Here is a 26,834-nt window from a genome sequence, read left to right as displayed (position 1 = left end):
TGAGGTCAAAGAGGTTGCTGCCTGCATTCTCCTCTAGGATTTCGATGGTTTCCTGTCTTTCATCTGTTTTGAATTTACTTTTGTGTATGGTGTAAGAAAGTGATTCAGTTTCATTCTTCTGAATGTTGGTGTCCAATTTTCCCAGCACCATTTGTTGAGGAGACAGTTTTCTTCCATTGGATATTCTTTCCTGTTTTGTCGAAGTTTTGTTGACCATATAATTGTGGGTCCATTTGTGGGTTTCCTATTCCGTTCCATCAATCTACGTGTCCTTTTTTTGTGCCAGTACCATGCTGTCTTGATAACTACAGCTTTGTAATACAGCTTAAAGTCTGGAATCGTGATGCCTCCAGCTTTGCTTTTGTTTTTCAGCACTGCTTTGGCTATTTTGGGTCTTTGGTGGTTCCATACACATTTTAGAACTGTTTGCTCTGGCTTTGTGAAAAATGTTGGTGGTATTTTGTTAGAGATTGCATTAAATGTATAGATTGCTTTGGGTAGTATAGACATTTTAACAATGTTTGTGTTGCTTTTCCTTTTTCACAATCTACTGACATATAATTGACGTATAATAAACCACCCGTCTGTAAGTTTTGACATGTGTGTTACTCTTGTGAACATATCCATCACCGCCAAAAGTTTTCTAGGTCCTCTTTGTAATTTCTCCCTCCCCCTTTTTCCTGCTCCTCCAGGAAGCCACCAGTCTTCCTTTTACTCCACAGTATATACTCATTTTGGCTTTGTTCACTCACTCAATCTATTACTTGAGATTTTTGAGATTTATCCATGTTGCTGCATTATCAGTGGTTCTCTTTTTATTGAAGAGTAGTATTCAATTGTATGGATATACCATAGTTTGTTACTTATTCACCTGGTGAAGGACATTTGGGTTTGGCCAATGCAAATAAAGCTGCTATGAACATTCACGTACAAGGTTATGTATGGACATATTCCCTCTTTCCCCTGTGTTAGCAGAAGAGCAAATCTGTTCAGCATCATAAAATTGCTCTTGTATACTATGTAAAACATATGGAGATCCTTCAAAAAATTAAAAATAGAACTACCATATGATCCAGCAATTTTACATCTGGGTATTCATCCAAAGAAAATGAAAACATTAACTTAAAAAGATACATACTCATTGCAGCATTATTTACAATAGCCAAGATATGGAAACAGGCTAAGTGTCCACTGATAGATGAGTGGATAAAGAAAATGTTATTGTCACACACAAACACACACACACACACACACACACACACACACAAGAATATTATTCAGCTATAAAAAAGAAAGAAAGGGATGCCGGTGTGCAGTCGGTTAAGCATCCTACTCTCGATTTTGGCTCCGGTTCTGATCTCATGGTATGGAGTTTGAGTCTGCTCTGTCAGCACAAAGCCTATTTGGGATTTTCTCTCTCCCTCTCTCTTTGCCCTTACTCTGCACATGCTCTGCTCTCTCAAAATAAACAAATAAACTTAAAAAAAAAAAAAAAAGGAAATGTTGCCATTTGTGTCACGGATGGACCTTGAGGGCATTATGCTAAGTGAAATGTATCAGACAGAAAAAGATAAATACCATATGATCTCATTTATATGAGGAATCTAAAAAAAATAAACAAAAACAAGCTCATTGATACAGAGAAGAGACTGGTAGTTGCCAGAGGTGAAGGGGGTGGGGGGTGAAATGGGTGAAGAAGGACAAAAGGTACAAACTTACAGTTATAAAATGTGTAAGTCACATACAAAAAACTGCTCCTGCAAATGTAATTTCTTTTTTTTAAAATTTTTTTTTAACGTTTATTTATTTTTGAGACAGAGAGAGAGCATGAATGGGGGAGGGTCAGAGAGAGAGGGAGACACAGAATCAGAAGCAGGCTCCAGGCTCTGAGCCATCAGCCCAGAGCCCGAAGCGGGGCTCGAACTCACGGACCGTGAGATCGTGACCTGAGCTGAAGTCGGAAGCTTAACTGACTGAGCCACCCAGGCGCCCCGCAAATGTAATTTCTAACAGAGCAGTTCTTTAAAATGTCCAGATTTTATTTAAAAAAAATTTTTTTTAATGTTTATTTATTTTTGAGACAGAGAGAGACAGAGCATGAATGGGGGAGGGTCAGAGAGAGGGAGACACAGAATCTGAAACAGGCTCCAGGCTCTGAGCTGTCAGCACAGAGCCCGACGCGGGGCTCGAACCCATGGACCGCGAGATCATGACCTGAGCTGAAGTCGGCTGCTTAACCGACTGAGCCACCCAGGCGCCCCTAAAATGCCCAGATTTTAGACAGCGTTGCTATAACCTGTGAAAATCAACTTGAAACCCCATATAGTCTTTGATTCCAATTGTCATATTTTATTCCAGTGTCATATTTTATAATGTATTGCCTTGGTAATATTGCTTCAATTTACATCATTGTTTTCTGAAAAGTATAAATAATTGTGACTTTCTTTGTGAAACCAGAAGAGAACTATTAGTATTTCCTTAGTGTCCCACATGTACATAGGTCCTAAAAAGCCTGACATTTTTACTAGATTTCTTATTTGAAAAAATGTGGCAGCTGTGCCCCATTTACATTCAAAGTCTAGTTCCGCTTCTGACCACAAACCACATCACTGACATGATCAGTCATCTTGCAAATGTGTTCCTTGGGTTACCAAAGACATAGCTGCTAGAAAAGAATCTCAAGAAAGAAAAGTAGTTTCGCAAATATTAGTCTTTTTTCTAGTGCAAAGGAAGACTTTACCCCAATAGTGGACAGACTGGAATAGCGTTGTGACGCTTCTTAGACACTAGTAATTGCTTAAGCAAAATAGGCAAAATTCTAAGAAGCATCTTAAATACAATAGTAGAAAAGAACAATCTCTTGGGGTTTTTAATATTAGCAAATGCCCTAGTAACCCAGTACCATTCGTTTTTTATGTTTACGGAACAGTTTTCTAATGCTCATGGAAATCTTCCTAAAATGAATTACACATTCTGTAAACATGTTATAATCAGTAGCACCCTGTCTTTTCTTGATGAGCAGGTCTTCAGTATGCAGATCTAATACTCATTACGGCAAAAGAAATCTATTCAGGGACCAGAAAGGGGGGTCATGCTTTTAGTCTTACCATTAAATGAGAACATATGGTTATTTTAAAATTAAACCCTTTATTCTTTTGCTATCATGTCATATTTTACTTTGTCATTTTTGTCAGTGTATCCTCCTGCATTTAATCTGTGGCCTAATATTTCCCAAGGCTGTATCTCTAGCTCTCTTTCCATAGAAAATGCCTGGGTTTCATGTCAGTCTTTTATTTTGTTAAAAGACCCGCTTTCTTTTGCATAAATAATGTTTTGAATGACTGAAATTATTGGGAGTCTTGTGCTTTTTTTGATGCACTGGGTATTACCATAGTTTCCTATGTGATAAAAATAATGGGACAATTTTTAACGGGCAGAATAAAATGACAGATGTAGAGAAACCTCCTATCTATGGGACCCTAGAAATTTATTCAAAATTAGGGGGGGGGCAGTAGGAGACTCATTAGTTATTTGGGAGAGGGAAGTAAGGGATTCATAGTTTTCTAATGAAATCCTTGATCCCAAAAAAGGGATAGGGAGAAATACGGAAGTGACAAATTTACCAAGCACCAACCTAAAGAAAGAACAATGAAGTCCCATGCCTAATATTTTAAACATGGAAGTACACATTAAAAGGCATTTGTAAGACAGAGACTCCCAATGATGGAGACACGGACTTGGTTACTCAGGTCTACTCTCAGGTTCTTTAATTAAATTCTCGTAATTTCAATAAAATGCTAAGATTCACACTGCTTGAAACTTTCAGTATATTTATCAGTGATTAAATGTATGCCAAAAACTCTATAAGCAAATCCAGAAATTGAAAAAATACATAATCTTAAATTGTATTAGCTTGCAAGAATGAAAAATGAGAACCACATCTCTTTCCACAGAGCAGAGTTCTGCCCCACGGCAAAGCCTTTAATCACAAATATTTTAAATGATGCTCAGGGTGAGATTCTACCCTTCCTTTGACTAATGAGATTTTTTGGTCTAGTTACACCAATGTTTCTCAATTTCAGTTTACATTAAAGTCACTCATAGGGAATATTTAAAATGCAGATTCTAGATGTATGCCCCTTTTAATGTCCTAAGATCCTGATATCTTCAATTTGGTAGGGCCAGGCTACACCCACATGCATTATTTAATAAGCACTCCCAGATACTCTGATGAGGTAGTATGGAAACCCTATAGGTACCTCTGTAAGCCATGTCAAATTCCTTTTGGAATGAGGTGGAGTGCAGGTAAATCATTAATTACAGTACTTATTAATTTTAATTTTAAATTAATCATTTTTATTAGAAACTAATAGTCTGGTTCGTTCGTTTCTTCACTTCCTAGAAGATCTCCCTGTAGGACAAATATTTATGGTTAGATATTTAAACTTGATTCTTTAAGAATTAACAGGCACACAACAAGTGTTGGTGAGGATGTAGCAAAATTGGAACCCTGTACATTGCTGGTGGGATGTAAAATGGCTCAGCCACTGTGGAAAACAGTCTGGTAGTATCTTAAAAAGTTAACCATAATATAAACAAATACATGTATACACCTGTTCATAACAGCACCATTCACAATAGCCAGATATGAAAACAGCCGAGATACCCATCAAAGGATGAATAGATGAATTGCAGTATACACCAAAATGGAATCTTATTCTGCCATGAAAAGGAATGAAGTATTGACACATGCTACAACATGGGTGGAACCTCAGAAACATTAGGCTAAGTGAAAGAAGCCAGACCCAAAGTAGGTATGTGAAATATACAGAATAGTAAATCCACAGATATAGAATGCAGATGGGGAAACGGGAAGCAACTGCTTAATGAGCATGGGGTTTCTTTTTTGCAGTGTTAAAAATGTCCTGGAACTAGATAGAGGTGGTAGTTACACAACATCATAAGTATACTAAATGCATTGAACTGTTCACTTTAAAACAGTTAATTTTATATTAAAATAGTGAATTTTATACCTCGATAAAATTTGCAAAAAAAAATAAATTAATCTGAATTAGCTAATGAGTTTCTTCAATATGACATTTATGTTTGAAGACTGAAAATTTACCTTCCTATTTTATTTGCTAGATTACATAAAATATCTAACTTACATCGAGACAAAGAAATATTTTCATAAACTATTGAATCATCAGTATGATGTTTAGGAATAAGAGTTTCTGATCTCTTGCATACACTGTTTGAAGGCCAGCCTCGTCTCCTCTCCTGGCCAGTCCTGCCTTTGGCTAACGGCCTTAAAGAATTAAGATTAAAATCCAGATACTACTTGAGAGAGTGCAAAGGTTATTTTTATATGTCAACTTGACTGGCCATGGGGTGCCCAGACATTTGGTCAAACATTATGCTGAGTGTGCCTGTGAGTGTGTTGCTGCATAAGATTAACTACTGAACTGGTAGACTGAGTAGAGGAGACTGCCTTCTCAGAGTGGGTGGGCCTCATCAAATCAGTGGAAGGCCTAAATAAAACAAAAAGGCTGACCCTCCCTCAGTTAACAGGGATTCTCTTTGCCTGGCTGCATTTGAGTTGGGACATTTTTTTTTCTTCCTTCAGATTTAAACTGTAATATTGGCTTATCAGCTCTTGTTAGGCCTCAAGCCTTGAGACTGAACTACACCATCTGCTCCCCTAGGTCTCTAGCTTGTTGACGGTAGATCCTGTGACTTGTCAGATTCCATAATCACATCAGCCAATTCCTTGTAACAAATCTCTTTCTATATACATATATACATCCTATTGGCTCTGTTTCTCTGGAGGACTCTGACCAATACAGAAAGGTATTACAATAAGACATTACTGATGATGAACACTTTAGTTGTTTACTACTCAGTCCAGAAAGAAAGAACAAAGGTCTTGAAGGAAGGAACCAAGAGAGAAAGGCCAAGAGCCTAACGCACTTCTTTGTAAGTCTACAAGCCAGATGGCGTGAGGGTGCCATGTGTTCTTCTTGAGGAACCACACACCAAAGGAAGGGAGAAGAGCCCAAAGCGATGAAGGGAGCCCGAATAGGCTTTGCCTTGAAAATAGGCTTTGCCTACTTGATAATGTTGCGTGGTGTTTTTCCTACTCTTATTACTGCCTATTTTTCTTGAGTCATTTTATCTAGAGGACACTGGAAGTACTTGCTGGCTATATAGTCATAAATTTACACTATTAATGCCAACACTCCATCCCTTTCAAAAGCCAAATCACACTGTGGAATATGAAGCCTAACACGCAGCTTGGTGATAGGAAGGTAGAGCAGGATGGAAGTGGCACAGAAATACTGAGCACGTTTATTCGAAAAGGGAGAGGAAGGTAAAAAAACCCCACAGAATAGATATGTAAAGACCTCAGAATAGATGCCAGGAGTAGCTTATGAGAATGAATAGCTGAAACAAAATAGTATTTCTTACATGTTGATTAGGTTTGTATAAAAGCATATTCAACTTCTGGTATTTAAAAATGTAAATATTGGGGTGCCGGGGAGGCTCAGTTGGTTAAGTGTCCGACTTCTGCTCAGGTCATGGTCTCAACGGTTTGTGAGTTCAAGCCCTAAGTCACGCGCGCTGCTTTCAGCGCAGAACCCACTTGGGATACTCTGTCCCCCTCTCTCTCTGCCCACCCCCGACTCTTGCAGGCTCTATCTTGCTCTCAAAAATAAACAAACAAAAAGTGTAACTATTTTGGGGTGCCTGGCTGGCTTAGTCAGTAGAGCATGCAATCTTGATCTTGGGGTCATGGGTTCAAGCCCCATGTCTGGTGTAGAGGTTACTAAAAAAATAATAATAAACTTTAAAAGATGCAAGTATTTCTTTAACCTACAAAATAATTCAAGTTAATTACAAATCTTAATTGCATGTCTTCTATACACAGACCACTGCACAAGATCAGAGGTGATACTGGCCTCACAACGAAGAAACTTTTAAAAACACACATATGTACTGCATGATGACAATAATAAACTAAAGACTAAATTGTGTTAGCAACAGATTCCTCTTTCAAAATGAAGACTCCATCTAAGATGTAGCCTTTTGGACAATATTGGCTTATTTTATGTCTCCCGACATAAGGACGGATCTTCCTGTTGTCTACACTTGGTAAGCACACAACCATATGCTGGCTGTGTGGATGAGTGGAGTTATGAGTTTGCCCGAAGTATAAAGGCATCCTCATAGGAATATAAACAACCAAACAGTCTAGATAAAGCAGTGGGGAGGGATCCAGCACAGTCACAAGACAGTGAGAGAATCTGAGGACACTAGGGAGAGGAGCACATTGAAGAGGAGACTGAATCCCTGGCACCCCCAAGACCCCTCTTAAGCAACGGAGTCAGAGATAAGAAGTCCGTTTACACAAAGCTTTTGCTTTGGGTCTTGGCCACAAATGACTGCCTTACTCAAAGGCGATCTAACAGGCTGGCCTGCGAGATGTTCTGTTAACCAAGTAGAGAACGGATCCAGTAGGATCTTCCCTCACACAGAAAGGGATTGCTTTCAACCAGGGGCCCAGGAAGAACATCTGTGGCGAGCTGAGGCCGGGAAGCTGGGCTGTCTGAAAGAGGTCCCAGGTCTTCGGAGGGCCAGTTGTGGGACGGCTGAGATTGTTCTTTGTGTGTTCTTGTTGTAATTAACCCCTAGCCTCTGAGCTAATCTGAATGTGATCTGAAAGAACCTGGTCTGGGGTGGGTGTGTGAGTGTGCATGCACATGTGCGTGAGCAAGAGTGTGCACACGCACATACACACCAGATTGCATTTGTGGAAGGGCAGGGAAAGAAGACTTAAGAAAAGGATGAGCATTAAGCAGAGGTGGTCTGAGGTGGAGGCAGAAGAAATGGAGATGTGAAAAGAAAAACAGCAAAGACACCTTTCCTTTGCTTGTCACTGGGCCTGGGGCATACGGCTGTGCCCACCTGCCTCTGGAAGTCACGATGCCTCTTTGGCAATATGAAGTTCTTCTTCATTTCTGAGGAATCCAGAAATAAGAAGCAGGAAGCATTCTAAAGGATGAAAACATGGATCCTGGTAACTTGAACATAGTAACAAGGAGTCTGGTGTTATTACCAGAAGTCAGGCTCAAAGAGTCTTAGGAATGAGATGTGCTGCAAGCTTATTAATGTGGCCAAATAAGACAGGAATTTCTGAAAACACTGTTGGCTTTTTTCATTACAGGGGCATCCACTTAGAACCAAGGCTTGCTTTTTCTTGATTATAAAAATAATGCATGCTCACTGTTGAACATTTAGAAAATAAAGAATGCACACAAAAATACACTGACATATGTGATGTGTATGTATAACCCAATAGTCCCAGAACTTTTATAAAAGTTGGTCTGCTACAGTGGTTTTGTCTACACTTAAATATGGACTATAACAGGAATTATTTTAGTTTAGAATCAGTTATCTTACACCAGTTTGCAAAATACAACTTTTGGACACCACAATCGACATGAGCCAACAGGTCATGAACCAGAATTCCAGGCTTTAAGAAAACATGGCGCTAGTCCATTTTCCGTGACAGCTGACTTTGGTCTGTGCTTGCTGGCATGTGTGGCCAATCTGAAGTCAACTGCGTTGTTCTGGATCAGTGGCCACAGACAGACCTAGCTAAAGAAACAGGCTGTTTGATTTGAGGCACTGTGCTTACGGAAATAATTTCTGCTGTACCAAGAACAAGCTGCTCTTTCATGTTATAATGAAGTCATTGTCAAGTGTGTTTTGGGAAAACACCTAAAAAGTCTTTAATATTATTATAACCTGTCATAAACAGACACCACCAGAACATTAGAGTGTAAAGAGTCTGGGAGCAGACCCAGCTGGGTGAGGGTAAGGTGGAGTTCAAAGCTGTGTCCTCAGCCTGCATAGAGCCCACAGTCCTGCTTCCAGCTAGACTAGGACCTTTCTCCCCTATAATGCAGGGACACAAAATGGGGAGGAATATGGGCTTCTTCCCTCTTGCCCTATTGTTTATTCTACCTGAGAAGCTCCCTTTCTCCAGTGCTTTCCTCCTCCAATGTAAATGCTCCTTAGCAAAGCGTTGAAGGGTTAGTGGGTGTTGCAAACAAATGGCTTGAACAAAACTTGTATCCCCAATGAGCCAGGCACTCTCCCCACCTCTACGTCCAGAGGCCCACAGCAACTATGCAGGAGCTAAGGAAACCTGGATTCATCATAGTTTTCCTTTCTGCCCCCAGAGCTTTATTCTTCTGCAAAAGAGTACACAACAAATTCAGTCACTTCTATGACTGGCTTTTGCATTACAAAAATAAGTCACTTCAAAGTATCTGTTGAGCTAAGCTGCCGACCTAAAGCAAGAACTGCTCTTAAAAAGGAGCTTGCACCTGTACCCATCAGTAAGTGATTATTGTTCCCATAATATTGTGAACTTTAAAAGAATAAGAGGTGCATATTTACAACTATTCATCATTGTTGCTTAATCATTCTTTTTTCTACTATAACCAAAGTGTAATGGACAACTGGTATTACAAAAACACCTTAGAAAAAAAGTAATCACCTTGTAACATATCATTTATGAAATGTTATTAAATGAGGGGTGCCTGGGTGGCTCAGTCGGTTAAGCGCCCAACTCTTGATTTTGGCTCAGGTCATGATCTCGCAGTTTGTGAGATTGAGCCCCAGGTTGGGCTCCGCGCGGACAGCGTGGAGCCTGCTTGGGATTCTCTCTCTTGTCTCTCTCTCTGCCCTTCTCCCGCTCTCATTCTCCCTCTCTCTCTCTCTCTCTCTCTCTCAAAATAAATAAACTTAATTTTTTAAAAATCTTATTAAATGAAAGACAACATAATTGTAATATGGGACGTATACAAAACTAACAATAAGTAGCTCCTAAAATACTGAGATAGAACAACAATAAGATTACTGAACATACCTGAACTAATTCTGCCTTTAACTCTTCTTTTTCCTCCTCAGACAGCATGCTAGAGAAGTCCGCACTGGCTACTGCGTCTTCATCTCGCCCTTGCAATGGTTCCGTCTCCAACAACCCTTTAGGCAAGATTGATAAAAACAGAATGCAATTAAAATATAAATTTAGCCAACTTCTGTTTTCAGTCTGGAGAACTAGATGCCCTGACTGACCCTCCTGCTGAAAAACAACTAAATATTCCAAGAAAAAAAAAAATCTTTCTAAATGTGTGATGAACTTCCAAGAAAGTAAAGAATAATAAGAAGCCAAAAAACTAAAGGAAAGTGGGAAGCCAGAGGTGTAAACAAAAGAAGTTTTCATTAGTTCCACATTTGCCACCCAGATGAATTCCAGCTTTGGCTTTCACTCTCCCCTGGGGTGCAGAGGGCAGAGGACAAAGCCTAGGGCCACCCAGGGAGAGGGGTTTAAGGTGAGACTTGTCCATAAATCCGCATCCCCTCAGAGCTGCACCCTGAGAGTAAGGTGAACTGGAAATAAATACCATTGCTCCCCACAGGGATCTGGAAAGGCAAGTAGCCTGCCTTGACACTCAGCATTAAATGGACGGCAAAAATGCCTCCCTGACATCCATAACCCTGAGTGGGACTGTGTGTGAACTGGGTGCTTGAATGCACACTATGTGGGTGGTCCAAATGAAGTTCGAATAGAGAGTATTGTTAACTTTTTCCCACTTTGGATGTGGAAATATGTGGATACAAAACCAGGAGCAGCAGCAGCTGGGAGGAAACATCACAGACAAACTGATTCTGGCAGAGGGAAAAAAGGAAGTGTCTGGGTTCTTGATGACATGGTTGTGCCACAGAATGACCCCCAGGACAGCACAACTTCTAACTTGTTAGGTGAGAAAAATGCCTTATCGTCAAAAAATAAAATAAAATAAAATAAAGAAAGAAAGAAAGAAAGAAAGAAAGAAAGAAAGAAAGACATTCCCGAGTTGAGGCCCTTGGCATCTGGATAACTTAAACGCGTACGTTCTCTGGAGGACCCAGGAAATAGGCCCTCACGGATACGGAAGTTTCATTAGGACATTTATACATCTGTGGGGAAAGGAAGGCCTTTTAGTAAACTGTCCTGAAGCAGATAGTTATCCATGTAGAAGAAATAAAATTGGATACCTTTACATCATTCACAGAGATCAAATTATAAACAGTTTAGAAGACAATAGGATTTATGAACCTCTGGGTAGGAGGGACTTCTTAAGACACAAAAAAGGGGGGGCGCCTGGGTGGCGCAGTCGGTTAAGTGTCCGACTTCAGCCAGGTCACGATCTCGCGGTCTGTGAGTTCGAGCCCCGCTTCGGGCTCTGGGCTGATGGCTCGGAGCCTGGAGCCTGTTTCCGATTCTGTGTCTCCCTCTCTCTCTGCCCCTCCCCCGTTCATGCTCTGTCTCTCTCTGTCCCAAAAATAAATAAACGTTGAAAAAAAAATTTTAAAAAAAGACACAAAAAAGGGCAAATAATGAATAAAAGAATGAATAAAATCACAAATGTCTCTTCATCGAGCACACTATATGGAAAATTAAAAGACAAGCCACTAGTTGGAAGAAGATCTCTCCTGCATGTCTAACTAGTAAAAGATGCATTTCCAGAATAAGCAGAATTCCTACAAACCAGTTTCAAAAAATGTAAATAACCCAATAAAAACAGGGCCAAAACATCCAAAAGAGATTTGCTATGGGGAGAAATCACAAATGGTTAACAAACTCCAGAAAATATGCTCAACCTCACTGATGTTCAGGGAAATACGGATGAAATCACTGCACACCCACTGGTTTAGTAAAAGTTCAAAGTCTGACATTATCGAATGTTGACGACTATGTGAAGGATGGAAACTCACACACATTGCTGGCAAGAATATAAAGAGAGATAAAGGACTTGAAAAATAATTTAACATGATCTGGTAAGTTCACACACCCTACCATCCATCAGTTCTACACCTGTGTATGTATATACCTGAGACACTCATACAGGAGCACCAGAGGTCATTACTAAGAACTTTAATGGTAGCAAGAACTGTGAGTCACGCAAAAGTCCACAAACAGGAGAAGGCGCAAGGATATCCTGGTGCATTTATACCAGCACAAATGACAACAGTAAAATGACTGAGCTACAGCTACACACTACATGGATGAAACTCAGAAACAAGATACTGAGAGAAAAACACAAATTGGAAAAGAATAATAAAGTATACTCCCATCCATATGAAGGCCAAAAACATGCACACCTAAATAAAATGTTCTTTAGAAAAGAAAAGCAAGACTATGATAAAAATAATTCAGGAAAAGGGTTTTCTCTGAGAGAGGGTACGTGTAAATGGGAACAGGGGTCTGTATAGGGTTAATGGTAATGCTCCATTTCTGGGACACTGAGTTTCTGTGTACGAAGATTTTCTACACTTTAAATTTATCTTGTAAACATACTTTTGTATATAAATAATTACTTGATAAAACAATTAAAAATAAATTTGATCTCGGGGCACCTGAGTGGCTCAGTCAGTTGAGCCTCTGACTTCGGCTCAGGTCATGATCTCACGGTTCGTGGGTTCGAGCCCCGCATCGGGCTCTGTGCAGACAGCTGAGAGCCTTGAGCCTCTTAGGATTCTGTGTCTCCCTCTCTCTCTCTGCCCTTCCCCCACTAATGTTCTGTCTGTTTCTCTCTCTAAAATAAAAACTCAAAAAAAAAATTTGATCTCAAGTCAAAAAAGAAAGATAAATAATTATCCTACAATATTAGAACAATCGTTAGACAGTAAAAATATGAAACGATCTGCAAAGTTCTCAAGCTGACACTACTCTTGAGTCTCCTGTATCCACATCCTTTGGTCTGAATCAACAGGGTACCATCAGCACCTTGTGTCACTGCTGATACACCGACGCACATCAGTGAAGGTGGCATACTGCTGATCCAAGTTCATCAGATTCTTGTGCCATCTACCTACTCTAGAGGCCAGGTTCAATGTTAAATCATTTTCTTTTTCATTAGTAATATGTGTTCATTGTAGAAGATAGAAAAATAAAATTATCCATTACTAATTAAAATTACTGTTAATCACGTTACCTAGAAATAAATATCATTTTGGTCCATCCTTACTAGGTATTTCTTCTATGCATATGTCTACATTTTCTTGTATATATTTATATGCATTTACTGTTGTGAACTTGATTTATTCGATAGGAAATCATGAATATCCTGTCTGTCTAAAGACACACAGCCCCACACTTATATATTTTTGACGGTTATCCAGTACTTTGTCTCATGTATGATTGATAACTCATCCTGTTTACTGGGAAGCTACAGTGAACATCTTCCTAGTCAATCATTGGGCAAAATCTTGATGATTCACTGTACATTGGATTACAGAGTCAAAGGACAGGAACTTTTTTTTTAAGTTTATTAATTCATTTTGAAAGAGACAAAGATAAGTGCAAGTGGGGGAGGGGGGAGAGAGGAGAGAGAGAGAGAGAGAGAGAGAGAGAGAGAGAGAGAGAGCAGGAGAGGGGTAGAAAGAGAGTGGGAAAGAGAAAACCCCAAGTAGGCCTCACGCTGCCAGCACAGGACCCCACGTAGGTTTCAAACTCATGAAACTGCAAGATGATGATGACCTGAGCAGAACCAAGGGTTGGATGCTTAACCAACCAAGCCACCCAAGCAAAGAGCATGACGATTTTGAAAAACACTGCCTAATTATCTCTCAGAAAGACTGTGTCAGTTTTATGCAAACATCAGCAACCTATGAGAATATCTGTAAATTCTTAGTACAGCAATGTTAAGTAGGTCATTGAAAGAGGGGGGAAATGGTCACTTCTGCTAGTAAATATTTTTTAGATATTTATTTATTTTTGAGAGAGAGAGAGAGAGAGAGATAGAGAGAGAGAGAGAGAGAGTGCGTGGGCAAGAGAGAGAGAGAGAGAGAGAGTTGGGGAGGGGCAGAGAGACATAGGGACAGAGGATCTGAAGCAGGCTCTGTGCTGACAGCAGGGAGCTGGATGTGGGGCTTGAACTCATCAACAGTGAGATCACTACCTGAGCCGAAATCCAACCTACTGTGCCACCAGGTGCCTCCCTCCCCACTAGTAAATATTTATGTTTATGATGTGGCCGATGTATTTTCAGTCAATGTTGTAGAACTGCCTTTATCAAGATCTAGCAGCAATTCCAAGCACAAAGTTAAGAGATGGGCCCAGAAGGTAAGCAGCCCCCTGCCCTGGGGGTTAGGGTTAAAGAAGAGCCCTTGTAGGAACCTCTAAGACACTCTTGTCTCCCTAACTCAGCTGGGTCCAGGAACTAAACAGCTACTGTTTAAACTTAGCTGGTACACAAATTCTCAATCTACCCCTTTCTTGACAGTGTGAGAGGACACATGTCAGGTTACACACAGTACTGCCAGGTACTTAGACTTTTCAAGACATCAAACATCTTTAGTATCTTCTTACAGTCTAGAAAGAAACCACAATTCAAAATCCATTTTAATTGACAATATGTGAACTGGGAAACTTCCAGTGGATTTAGGGAAAGAGGGAATTTAGTTTCCAGGGGGTAGCTTCTTCTTTTCAGGGGAAAATAACATAGACCTTATGCAGTGAGATTCTGTGCTCCAGCCTTCAGCTCTGATCTGTCACATGTGCCAGTCCACGGCAACACCACGGATCCTTCAAAGTCTCACTCCCAGAACGAAGCCATTCAAGACAACTCACAACCACGTTCCTTGTTGGTCGGGTCTAATTAGGCCAGTTACCTTCTTCACTCTTGTTTGACATTAAATGCCAAGTCCCCATCTCCTTTTCCTACTTCTGCTCCTATTTCCCTACTGCATCCTCTTCCAATGGGTGTTCTTGAGTCACACAGCTCAGCGCAGGGAGCCATGAAAACCCAAACAAAAGAAGCACAGGGCCGGCTATTTCCAGTAGAATATGCTCAACTCACCGGGTTAGGAAGGCAGTAATCAAATTATGAGGTCAGAGGATAATTCCAGAATCTAGGAGTAGATGAAAGAGGAGGTGAATAAAGAAGTGATTCACCAGTGGAAGTAAGTCAGAATGGGGAGGAAAAATAAAAGCAAATGATAAGAGACACCAAGTGACAGATGAGAATGTGACAGGGCAGCATGAGTATAAAATGACTTAGTTACTATGGAAGCAGGTTTTAGAGGAGATTAAAAGCATAGTTTTAATAAAAGCAGTTATCAGTGGACAAAATCACTCAAGAAACATAATTTTTAGCAGACACCAGTACGTTATGAATATAGACAACTTCATGAATTTGGTTCTCTTTTCAAATGTGCAAACTATGCCCCCCTTGGCTGGCATAGGCCCCCTTTGCCAGGGAGTCAGGAGATCTGGAATTCTACCATCTGTGGGTTTGCCACTAACTACAGAGTACACTTAACCTCAGTGTTCTCATCTGTAAAACTGATAACCTTATGGGATCATTGTTAAGAGTAAATTATGTGAAATAAGAGAAGACATGTGAAAATGTTATAGAAGTTTTTAATTTCCATATGAACCACAGCTGCATATTGGTGAAATTGGGGGTGATAGTTTAAAAAAATATTAATGTGCTATATTCTCTTTTGCTTCCCCAAGAATATAGTATCTTCCTAGCTGGTCTAAGGCTTCCACCTGTCTGAAGTGGGGCAGAGGAGCAAAAGAAACATGGGGAAAAGATTCACATTTAAATTCTTGGCATCTGAAATTGGGTTTTCCAGAGAGACGAAAGCTTGGCAAAATGGGCGATTTCCTAAGGAGAGGATGTTCTTCATATTTTTATTTCCCTCTTCATATATCATCAGAAGCCAAGCCCAGGACACCCAGGCAAGGGAGTTCCCTTAGGTACAGAGTGCATTAGAATTTACCAAGGGCATACATGTCTCCTGTTCCATTTCTTGGAGACGGTGGGAAAAAGGAAGGAAGAAGAAAGTGAAATGTGTATGTTCAATCTTTCTCTTTGGGCTTTGGCCCAGAATGATGGAGATTCTGTTTGCACCTCCAGATCACCTCCTCTCCACTCTGTTCTGTGCCCTGGAAGACTGACCTAAGGAATACACCAATACGATTCCCTAACCCTTCCACGTTGGCCAGTGGGGAGCCCCAGCGGGACACTGCAGAGCAGAAGACAGGGGTAGGGACTGCCTCCCTCCCTGCCAGGCTGCACTGTGCAGCCTCAGCTTTTTCACTATCAGAGACTATGATTTCTGTTAGGGAGTCCTCCTCTACAGCTCAGTGCCTGTCAAGTTCCTAGAATCGGATGCTCTCCTCCAGCCTACAGATTGTATGGACTTCCCACTGCTGTTGTTCTGAGGTGCTTCAACACCCCCTTCTTGGTTCCCCTATTCTTTGAATAGTCCCTTCACTCAACTCCCTTGAATAAGGCACCCCTTTTGAGCATGCTATCCATCTGCTTCTTTTGTGGTCCCTGACTGGTACAGGAAGCCTGCCCCAATCTCCTTTATTGGCTCTAAAAAATATGTTTTTCTGGTTATCCCACACCAACCTGGAGCACAGCCACATCCTTGTAAACGGACCTTAATCTGCTTGGAGGCCAGGCACCAGCCCTTGGCGTTTAGTTCCTCAAATCACCTTATGCAGTCAGTTAACTATGCATGGGGGCCAGAATCCCCCAGAGTACTTAGGGAGAAACTTGTCATCTTGATAAGGGGTTGGTGCCCCTGCAGCTGGGGCTGGGGTTACTGGCTCTGGAGAGAGGTCTGGATAGAGGAGGAGGAGAAAACCTGCCACCAATGAGAACCAAAGTGAGGCTGAATCAGCTTGGAAGGGCTACTGGGCTAAAACCCAACTGAGGAAAACAAGCTCGTGGGTAATATCTGCGGAAAATGTCAGCACAAGAGGACGTCACAGTCCCAGTGGAAGGGCCAGCAGAGAATACAAAACACTGCATGGATCCATCCTGTTTCCACATACCAGCTACCTCCTTAAGTCAGGGAAAAAGAAAAGGGGGGATTAAATAAAAGAGAGAAATCTGAGCTAGAGGGCAATTTAACTGAAGAACTGAACATTATTTAAAGGGGTTTTAAGAATTATTCCATTGGAATAGACTAAACCTATTTTTCTTCTCTATTACCCAGTGCCCAAGGACTCCTACCCAGATTGGGTAGATGTGGGTAAATAAATACATAAATAAATAAATAAACAAACAAGTAAATAAATAAGCCAGCATACATATGTACAACACAGAGTGTGAATACACTTTGTGATCCTGCTACAGGAGTATTTTGCACAAAAGACGGCATTTTACTTTCATTTATATGCAATACAATATACAGACACTTTAATAAGGGTAACAAATATCCACAGGTCTGACTATAATGCAGGAATTGCGTGTCTCCATTGGCCAGGTCCATCTTTGGGAAGCAGGTAGGTCTTAAGGTACTTGTCAAATGCTACCATATGCCTGCTTTCTTTATACCTACAACTGGCCATGATGACTCAGTAAGTCCTACACGTAGGGTTGAATGACATCACATGCCCAACCAGATCCAATGGAGTGGTGACTGTGGGCTGGTCCCAGCCTTGCTGATGGGGATCCTCATTTATGAAACCTGAGTTCAGGGTCTGAATCAGTTGCAAGTTTCTGGTTTCTAAGTTAGGCTAGTCTGTTCCAGGGCCTATGCCCTTCCCTGTCCTACAACCATATTAAGAAAAGTAAACAAATGATGATAAGTATAAATCAAGAAATGAGCTTTGGACTAAAATGCCTCCTGCAACCTTGACATGAAATCACCCACTGACATCAACATACTTTTAATGCATCCTGTTGAGCACTCCAGTGCATCAGGTCATGGCTTCATGCACATGATTACAACAGCACAGACAGCTAGGAGTTAAAATGACTATCAACCATGATTTCAGATCAGTGACCATATCCTGCACTGTTGGCAAATATATAAAAGTTACAGAATTTCTTTTAAATAGTAAAATAATCTTGCATGTTATTTGTGTGTGCACCTGTATTAAGGAATTAACAAATAAATATGGCTATGTAACCAAGCAAAGGAAGAAAAGTGCATATTTTCAAAAAGAACATAAAATTATTCCAGGACTTAATAAAAAGAAAGAATGCAATAAAATAAATAAAAATCCACACTGGTCTAAATAATACATTTAAGCCTGTAATGTCTATTACTTACTTATACTTTCATCATGATGTTTGGTAAAAATCACTTTAGGCATTCTTTTAACATAAAAATTTAAAGTATCTCCATTTATTCTCTCTGGGAAAAACTACTGAGTTAATCTCACTGTTGGATTTATGGCTACCTTTAAGTGCACAAAAACTAATACATGTTAATTCAAGGAAGGTAGAAATTAAAGACATAATAAAACAAGTTTATTCATTAGAATCCTTTCTGCACATTTACTAAAGCGAACACAAAAACCTAACTATTATATCCACCACCATCATGGAACTGCTTTTCATTTATTTACCAGCAACCTGTATGTAGCCTATCATTGAATCACATTTTTTCCCTGTTGTCCTGGAGTTTTGGCAGTGGCCTCACATGCTAAGAAGAAAAATGGGAACTTTACACCCCCACATCCTAAAACCAAGGCTTGACCCTAGTGCCTGACATGCCAATAGATTTTAAAACTGGTTCTGCTGGGGTGGGATCACCTCCACCCTTTGAGTGAGGGTGAAGTGAGCAGGGAAGGGCTGGCTTATAAGAAATTTGCATATACAGACAAGCAATGATTAAAGACAAATAATGCTCTCTTCTCCAGAGATCACCACCATAAAACCTTCATGCACATCTTTCTAGATCACTTCTTATATTGCAATACACACTCCCCCCCCCCCCCCATTTCTTAACATCCCTGAAATTGGGATGCTTCTGACAATCAATGGTGTCTTACAATTAATTAGTGGTCTTTTTTTTTTTTTTAGTAGTATGTAAAACAATAGGTATCTTAAAACTTTTAACATCTTATGGAAAAATATGATACAAGGGTATATACATATAAAATTGAATATATCTTATATGTGTGTATATTTAGATATATCTATGTATTTAAAAATGAGATCACACCATTTTGCAACGTGATTTTTTTTTTCAGACAACTTTCTCTTCTCATCTTTTTTTCATCTCATCTGAAAGCAGACCCTATCAAAGGTCCCCAACTGATCCCATAATGCATCTAGAGCTGGTCTGCCCAAACCTATATGCAATCCACAGCTACAAACTTACCTGGTTTTTATGCTCCTTAAGCCTCTTTTTCTCTAGCTGACTAATTCATGGCTTATGGAAGAGACTAGGCTTCGTCTTGGCAAATTCATCCCAGTATTCTGATTAACGATTCATCAGGTATATTATATTGGGAAGAATCCTCTTCTGGGGACACACCAATCTTAGGAAAAATTCCAGCTCCACCCCCTTTCAACTCTGGACTGTGAGTGATAGTTTGAAACATGGTCTTTTCATATGTAAAATGGGGGATAATAATGTCTGCCCACAAGAGTAGGTTGTCAGGAGTTAGAGTTTTGCAAAAATAACTAGCACAGTGTCTGGTAAATAATAATCAGTCAGCACACGTTAGCACCCAGTTGGGTCATACTTGAGTGAAATTCTTCCTTGATCAGAGTTAGTTATAAAATTCAAGCGCTATGAGAGAAAGAATATATGTTATTACTCTGTCCTCAACATGTTAAAAAAATTTCACTCCAGAGACAAACCCCTCACATATATACCTTAAGTAACACTGCCAGTACATGGTAGTACACGATCACACACAAAGCCAATGCCCTAGGGAAACCTAAATCTTCACGCCATGCTCTGCTCATCCTTCTGCCCACTTCCTAGAAGGAGCCTATGTTCATGTGGCGTTACCCTTTCTGGCCGTTGCTTAATGGACTAGGATGACCATCTGCCTCAGAAGTAGCCTCTGGATTCCCCTCTCTCGAGACTTTAAACTAAGAGACAAAGGATGGATTGGTAGAATCAGATTAAATCAGGTACCGGCAGAATTAGTAGAGAGTAGGCCTAAATCTTCCTGAGCACTGCCTTTGGTCACATGTTTATTCATTCAACAAATACTGAACACCTACCGAGTGCTGTGCAGCTCTTTGCTTTCATGGAACATAGAAACCTGCCTGTCCTGAGGTAACTCCTCTGACTCTGAATTTCCATGAGATTTCTCTTTATCCTTAAAATAAACCTTGTTTTTCATTTGAGCTAGCCCAAATGTCTCTTTCTCTTTTTCATGCACAGAAACTCTGAGTTAAACAGAGACAATAATATTATCAAATTCAGGGAAAAGAGAGATCATTATGCACTCTCTACCAAATTTTAACTCCATGACTTCAATGATTTGCCACGACATCGAAATCAATTAATTAAAAGTCTGATAAATCATTTTTGCCCCAAACTTTCTCTAAACCTAAAGTCATTCACTTTGTCATTTGTACTGTCTTTAAGATGTTCTCTGATATAAATGGTTTGAGAGGCTAACCTCTGCTAATCCACAGCCCAGCCCCCATCACTCTCAGAGGGCTAGGAGGAGACAGCAGTCACCCAGCCACACCAGGCCAGCAGCATCGTCTCAAGTAGTAGGATTCCCTGAGACAGGTGCAACTGTAACTGGCAACTGTTGGGCTAGGGTCTCTATTTGGATTCTGAAGGCAGATCTGGCCCTTCAAGTTTGGCTTTTCCATAGTTTATCTGGAAACATCCTTGTGCATGCATAGAGAAAAGCACAGGGATCCAGGCTAAACCAGAAGAGCCAGAGATATTTCTGGGACTGCACTGAATGTGTCTGGAGGGACCAACCAGTAATTTCCTGGGGGTGAGGGTAAAAGACTGGATTCCTAGAGTTCCTGAGTCATCCACCCCCCAACTGTGGGTTTGTCTTTAGGAGTGTGTTCTCTTTACCTGCCCTGAGAAATGACAGACGAGTGTTCTCTACTCCAGTGTTTGGGGCTGAACTCACCAAGCCTGCCTCTTCACAACTAGGGCCTCCTGACAGCATTGGCCAAGTCAGAACCACAGTTCCTTTGCATTATGTGGCCACGAGGGGTGTTGGAGTTACCAGATGAAAAGCCTAAAGCCAAGTATCTAAAATAAGTTAGGTTGTTTTCCAAGATGCCTGTCACAGGTAAAGTCCAGTCCCAAAGTTCAAGGTTGTGTTTGGGATAAGCTGTGTCAGAGACGAGGCACATGGTAGAGAGGAGATTCTGAGAGCCTAAAGGAAGTACTCAGGAGTTTCCTACTGGCTTTAAGCTACGGCCAAGGGCCTGCCCACTCCTTCCTGCCCTCTGGACATAAAGGCTCTCTGCACTGCATAGTGCCATCTTTGGTCAGTCTAAAGGGCCTGGAACGAGAGGCTGGAGTGGACTCTGAAGACCATGAGGGCTCTGGGCCCAAGCTTTCCCTCAGCAATGCTGTCAGCACTGGCCTCTTCTTCACACTGCACTGTATCAGTGTCTATGTTTTCCCCCTTGTGTTGCGTCTATCGCACGACATGCCTTACCTCCTGTACCAGAATGTAAACCAGTGAATGTCAGAAAGCCAGCTTCGTTCACCTTGGCAGTCCTGCACTCCTAGCATGATGGTGTGAGGGTGGACCACAGCTAAAACCAAAATGTGCTAGCTGTGCCTAGAGCCACTGATGAGAAAATGTCTCTCAAGAGTGACTTAGGATCAATCACGTGAATGCCACAGTCACGTGTGCAAAAGTGACTACAGAAGCTCAAAGGACTGCAAGGGTGACACTCTCCCCTCTGCTGATACCTCTTGGGAACTTCCCAAGAACTCCCGTTCTTCTTAACGGGACAGTTTCTTCCATCTTCTCCTTCAGATTCTCTGAGAGACAGCAGTTTCTCTCCTCTTCCCCAGGCCCAACCCTTTTCCTCCCACAGATAACCATCTTAGATGAACCAGTTACCTCTCCTTATCACAGCTCAATCCTAATCAAATATCTACAGAATTGCTATCAAGCTGCTCCCGTTGTGATACCTCCTGGCCTTGAGAAGTTCGTGAAGAACACCAGACTCTCCAGTGCAAGCAGGCAGAAGAATAACCTTCTGTTCTCAAACATTTTGGGATCCCTCTCTCAAAATCTCATCAAAATATATCCCGAGACCAGACAAAGGATGTGCCCTGACACTGAAACCATATCAAAAAGTGCTGCTTTCACTGTGAGAACTTTCTCTCAGTAGCTCAATTACTCTATTAAGGGAAGAAGTAGAATAAATGTTTTCTTTTCAACCACATGGTGTGTCCCAGGTGTGTTACATATAGTATCTTGTCTCCAGAAACACACTCGCAAAATAAAAGGTCTCAGATTTTATCCAAATCATAATCTAACAAGTTAGCCTGCTAGTTTTCTAGATGCTGGCAGAGGACCCAAGATTCCCGATCAGAAGTGCACAGCACAGCGAACAGCATGAACATCATGTTCAGATTTGTGCCACTTATACCCAAGTCCCATGGGGGCGGGGGGGGGGGTGACATGGAAGGGTCTGGATGGAAAATGCTCACACTGTGGGACTGCATTACAGCTACAGAACCTTGGGCTCAGGGAATCCAAATCATTCATAATAGGCAGTTAGCAAACCTGCCAAACCTTTGCCATGGAGGGAGACATTAACTTTATTCTACTGGACAGTATGCAAACCTGACTTCTGCTCTAGAGAGAGATGCTATCTCTAACTTCCAAGCCTGTTCACCATAAATATCCTTGAAAAGATTGTCCAGGAAAAAGGCCATCAGCATCTTTGCTTGCAAGATCTACGGAGAAGCATCTTTCACAGGTGGTATTTCATCATTTTTCAAAGTAAGAAATGATGGTTTGGAACGTTAAATAACTTACCCAGTCTCACATGGTTGATGAGTTAGGGGCTAAAGACTTGAATGCAAATCTATCAGGTTACAGAGTTCATGCTTTTTCAACTCGACCACAATGCCTCATGCACAAGTCAGACAGGAACTAAAATGTCTCTCTATCCCATCCCAGAAAATCCTCCATAAAACCTCTGTTCAGCAAGACTGAGGTTTACTGAAGGCCAAGGTCTGTAGCTTTAAAATATGCGGCTTCCCCCCTATTGAGCATTGGGAAGAGTGTAAGGTGGGTTTTCATCTCCTAAACCCTCTCACACAGGAGTTACTCAGCTAGTGTTTGTTGAATCAATCTCCTGGGCTAGAAAAGTCAAACTATCAAGTCCTCTTGATGTCCTTGCCGTACCTTTTCATTATCTGTCATATTTGTCTATCCTTTTTTAACTTGCATTGCTATGACAGTGATTCAGGTTTTATCACTCTATGCTCAGACTACTGCAATCTGAGCTAAATTTTATCACCTTGCTTCGCTCTTTAAACACAACCCAATCTACACAACACTCAAATTAATATTTTGAACACAGTACTTTCAACTTGTCAAAACTCAATTCAAAAAATATTCAATGGATGGAACTGCTTCCAACCTAAATTTGAAAATTCTTATGCTAGCATCCAAAGCCACCCACGGCTGGCTGCAAGTGATGATTCCAACTAGCCTGGCTAAGATTTTCCCACTAAGGCCATGAAGCCAGCCAGGTTGTCATATGCAGTGTCCCTCAGTTATGTTCTACTCAGTCCTATTCCTATATTCCTTCACCCTCAAAAGCCTCTCCCCCCTTCCTCCTCAGTTTCCCCTAAGAATCCTACCACGTTGCCAACAACACTAGAACAAATAGCATGTTGTGTGCCTGAAATTGATCTAAAATGTTGAGTTTTTTGCCTTCTATATATATATCATTATATACACTACTATATATAAATTACTACTAAATCTTTTATAGAGATAAGCTACATTACAACTTGCATTATAAGTAGCATTAAAACACATAATACTAGGGGCGCCTGGGTGGCGCAGTCGGTTGAGCGTCCGACTTCAGCCAGGTCATGATCTCGCGGTCCGTGAGTTCGAGCCCCGCGTCGGGCTCTGGGCTGATGGCTCAGAGCCTGGAGCCTGTTTCCGATTCTGTGTCTCCCTCTCTCTCTGCCCCTCCCCTGTTCATGCTCTGTCTCTCTCTGTCTCAAAAATAAATAAACGTTAAAAAAAAAAAACCACATAATACTATATATTACCATAATTATAGTTAAACAATTTTGTGAAGAAAATCCTTCAGACACTGTCCTCTAAACGTTCATTGTCCTTCTTAAAATATGAAGAACATATGAGTCACCACTATTAATAGCATTGTTTTCTAAAGCTTTAGTTTCATTTAATAATGCAGCTAAAAAAAGAAGTTGTATCTGTAATGCTCAGCCTGAAAGTGTACTAATATAAAGAAAAACTTTATGCATTTTACTAAGTATTTTATCTGAAGATGCTTCTGCGGTTGTAGTAGCTTAAATTCTTATACTTCATCTTTCCATTTATTTTTTAATATGCTATTTAGTTAATAATCCACATAGTTAGATACTAATTAAAATTTACTCTAATCACTAAAGAAAAATTTGTGACTGACCAAAACCTAACTTTGGCTAAAGATGGAAGCGACATGCCATTACAGATAGAGATCAACAAATACATGGCAACATTTCCTTTCGTTTTTAATTCATCCATATGTACAAGGTGAATATCTTTTGACAGTAAGAGGAAATACACTATTGATATAAAATTTTCAGGTTTATTGTGTATTGATGAGGTCACCAAAATTCAACAGAATACTAAAGATGGCAGAAAGTATAAGTACTGCATGGCCCTGAAGGGCAGACTATCTTTAAGAAACTCAAAGCACTTAGGGATGCACATAAATCTAAATTATTGGCTAAGGTCTGACAAGGATGCCTACTTATCTCAGAGAGTCTGAATTGGCTGCATTTACCCAAGACTTTCCAGGTCTCATGCCCAACCCATGCCTTTTGGGTGCTCCTGAAGGCATTGAGAACTGCAGGAATTTGGGGCAATGGATACAATCTGCTTGTCCTGTGGCTATGGTGGCACCGTCCAGGGCCCTGGGAGTGGCTTGCTTCATGGCATCATTTTACTGGGCTAACTACAGAAAATGTCATTGCATTAAGCTACAGAGCTTCAATTACTGTGTAAGATCAGCTAGCCATTCATTTGGGAGATGCCATATTCTAAGCTGTCATCTGTGGTTTGTTGGGCCCAGAAATTTTATTTCGCCAGTTCACACTGTGGTGATCAGCCTCTTGGATGAGCTTCTACTAACAAATCTCCTAGGAGATTGATTGGCTCAACTAGACCAAACATTTTATGGCACATTTGGTGCTCTTTACTTCCTCAGAACAAAATCTACTTGAGAAACCAAATGAATAGCAGATTACTTGGTAAGCACTGGGAAGAATAAAGAGAGATGACTTCAAGATATTGCAGTATTTGTGATATATTTTAGTTGCATGATTCATGGTCTTTCTCTTCCTCTAGATCATGACGTACCTTATGCACTGTTAATACTAGATGCTCAACAAATATTTGTGGAATAATTTAACTAGCTATCATGACCTTACATGTGTACTATTCTAGTGCCTACAAATTACATCTGATACTCAGCCAAGTGAGTATCTCTCTTTTTGTAATGTTGAAGATAAAATGACCAAGACTTACAACCAATGCAATCGCCATTGACAGAGTAGCAAATAACATGTGACAGAGAAGTGACATCAGCACACATCCACTGTACTGGTACTATCGTTCCATTTTGCTACTGCATCTAGTCCCTTCAAGGACTACATTAAGCCAATGCCTGGCCTTCATTTTGTCAATGTTCTGCCTGAGTTTATACCTTTATGTTCCCAAATGAAACAAACCCTAAGGCCTTGGAAATCTGCTTCTAAGTCTACTTCTTTGTAAAAGCAAAGTTGAGTGAAAAAGATAAAGATGAATTAGAATCTTCAATACATGATGGGTGATGCCAGAATGTAGCTTGCATTTGGTAATAGACACTTACAGCAGAATCTTATGCAACATCCTGACAAGTTAAAAACTGGTATATACCTGGGACTATTTGCGGTAGAAAGGTGTCTCCTCATGTCACCAGGACATTGTTGTGTTATACTTTCTGATCACCACGTTCACTTATGTTGTTTAGAATGTATCAGTAAAAGAAAACTTTAGGTAACTGAGACTACTGTAGAAAAAAAATTTTTAAATTGTTTTATAAATAGGTCAAGAAGACAAGTATACAAGACATCAGGTTTTCTGAAATAAAAGCCAGAAATAAAGAAGCATAAATTCCTTACAGATGTGTCCCTCCAGGGGCTGCTTCTGAACTTCACTCCAACTGGAGCCAACATGAAGCACAATCAAAGAGGAAGCCACTCAGACCTGAGCTTTTATTCCCCACATGAGGTCACATGGCCTTATCCCCACCAATGGCTTCTCCTGGCTATGAGCATTTCGGTGACACACTCCACAAACTATGGAGAAAAACACTAAGCCAATTTTCAATTAAAGGATGTAAAATATTTATCATGAATCTCAGCTTCTCCAGCCACCTGCATTTCAAGTATAAGATTAAGGCATTTGAGACAGTCTTCCAATTTCAAACCTTTATTTGCTACTCTTGAAAGGCACAGTTTGACACATGCAAAATAGATGCACACTGGATACATCTGGAACTCAGACCAAAACAACCCAAAAATAAAGTCACAGCAGCCACATATTTGTGAATAAAAAAAAAGGAAACAAATAGTCATGAAAAAACAAAACACAGCTAATGTTTCTGATGGATAGACTCTAGGAACTTCCTTCTTTGAATACACTCTTACATTGCATGAGGAAAAATAAAACTACTGCAGGAATGTGTACAGACAAACCAAAAATTGGTCGACCATCTTAACCTTTAAATTACCCTTTTCTCTGTATCCCCACCTCATTTTACCCCCTG

At 40.5% G+C, this 26,834-nt stretch overlaps 1 protein-coding gene across 3 annotated transcripts in view; it reads right to left on the bottom strand.

Annotated features, from left to right (window-relative positions):
• Nucleotides 1–26,834, bottom strand: part of TPD52L1 (TPD52 like 1) — a 102,413-nt gene that overhangs the window by 27,030 nt on the left and 48,549 nt on the right. For all 3 annotated transcript variants that reach the window (XM_047860190.1, XM_047860191.1, XM_047860192.1), the window contains exon 2: nucleotides 9,938–10,053. In XM_047860190.1, coding sequence (XP_047716146.1) covers nucleotides 9,938–10,053 — 116 coding nt within the window. The remainder of the gene's footprint in view (nucleotides 1–9,937; nucleotides 10,054–26,834) is intronic.

This window comes from Prionailurus viverrinus, chromosome B2, assembly GCF_022837055.1.
Source record: "Prionailurus viverrinus isolate Anna chromosome B2, UM_Priviv_1.0, whole genome shotgun sequence".
Taxonomy (NCBI): domain Eukaryota; kingdom Metazoa; phylum Chordata; class Mammalia; order Carnivora; family Felidae; genus Prionailurus; species Prionailurus viverrinus.
The sequence above is the reverse complement of the archived record's forward strand: the minus strand, read 5'-3'. Positions and strand labels throughout refer to the sequence as shown.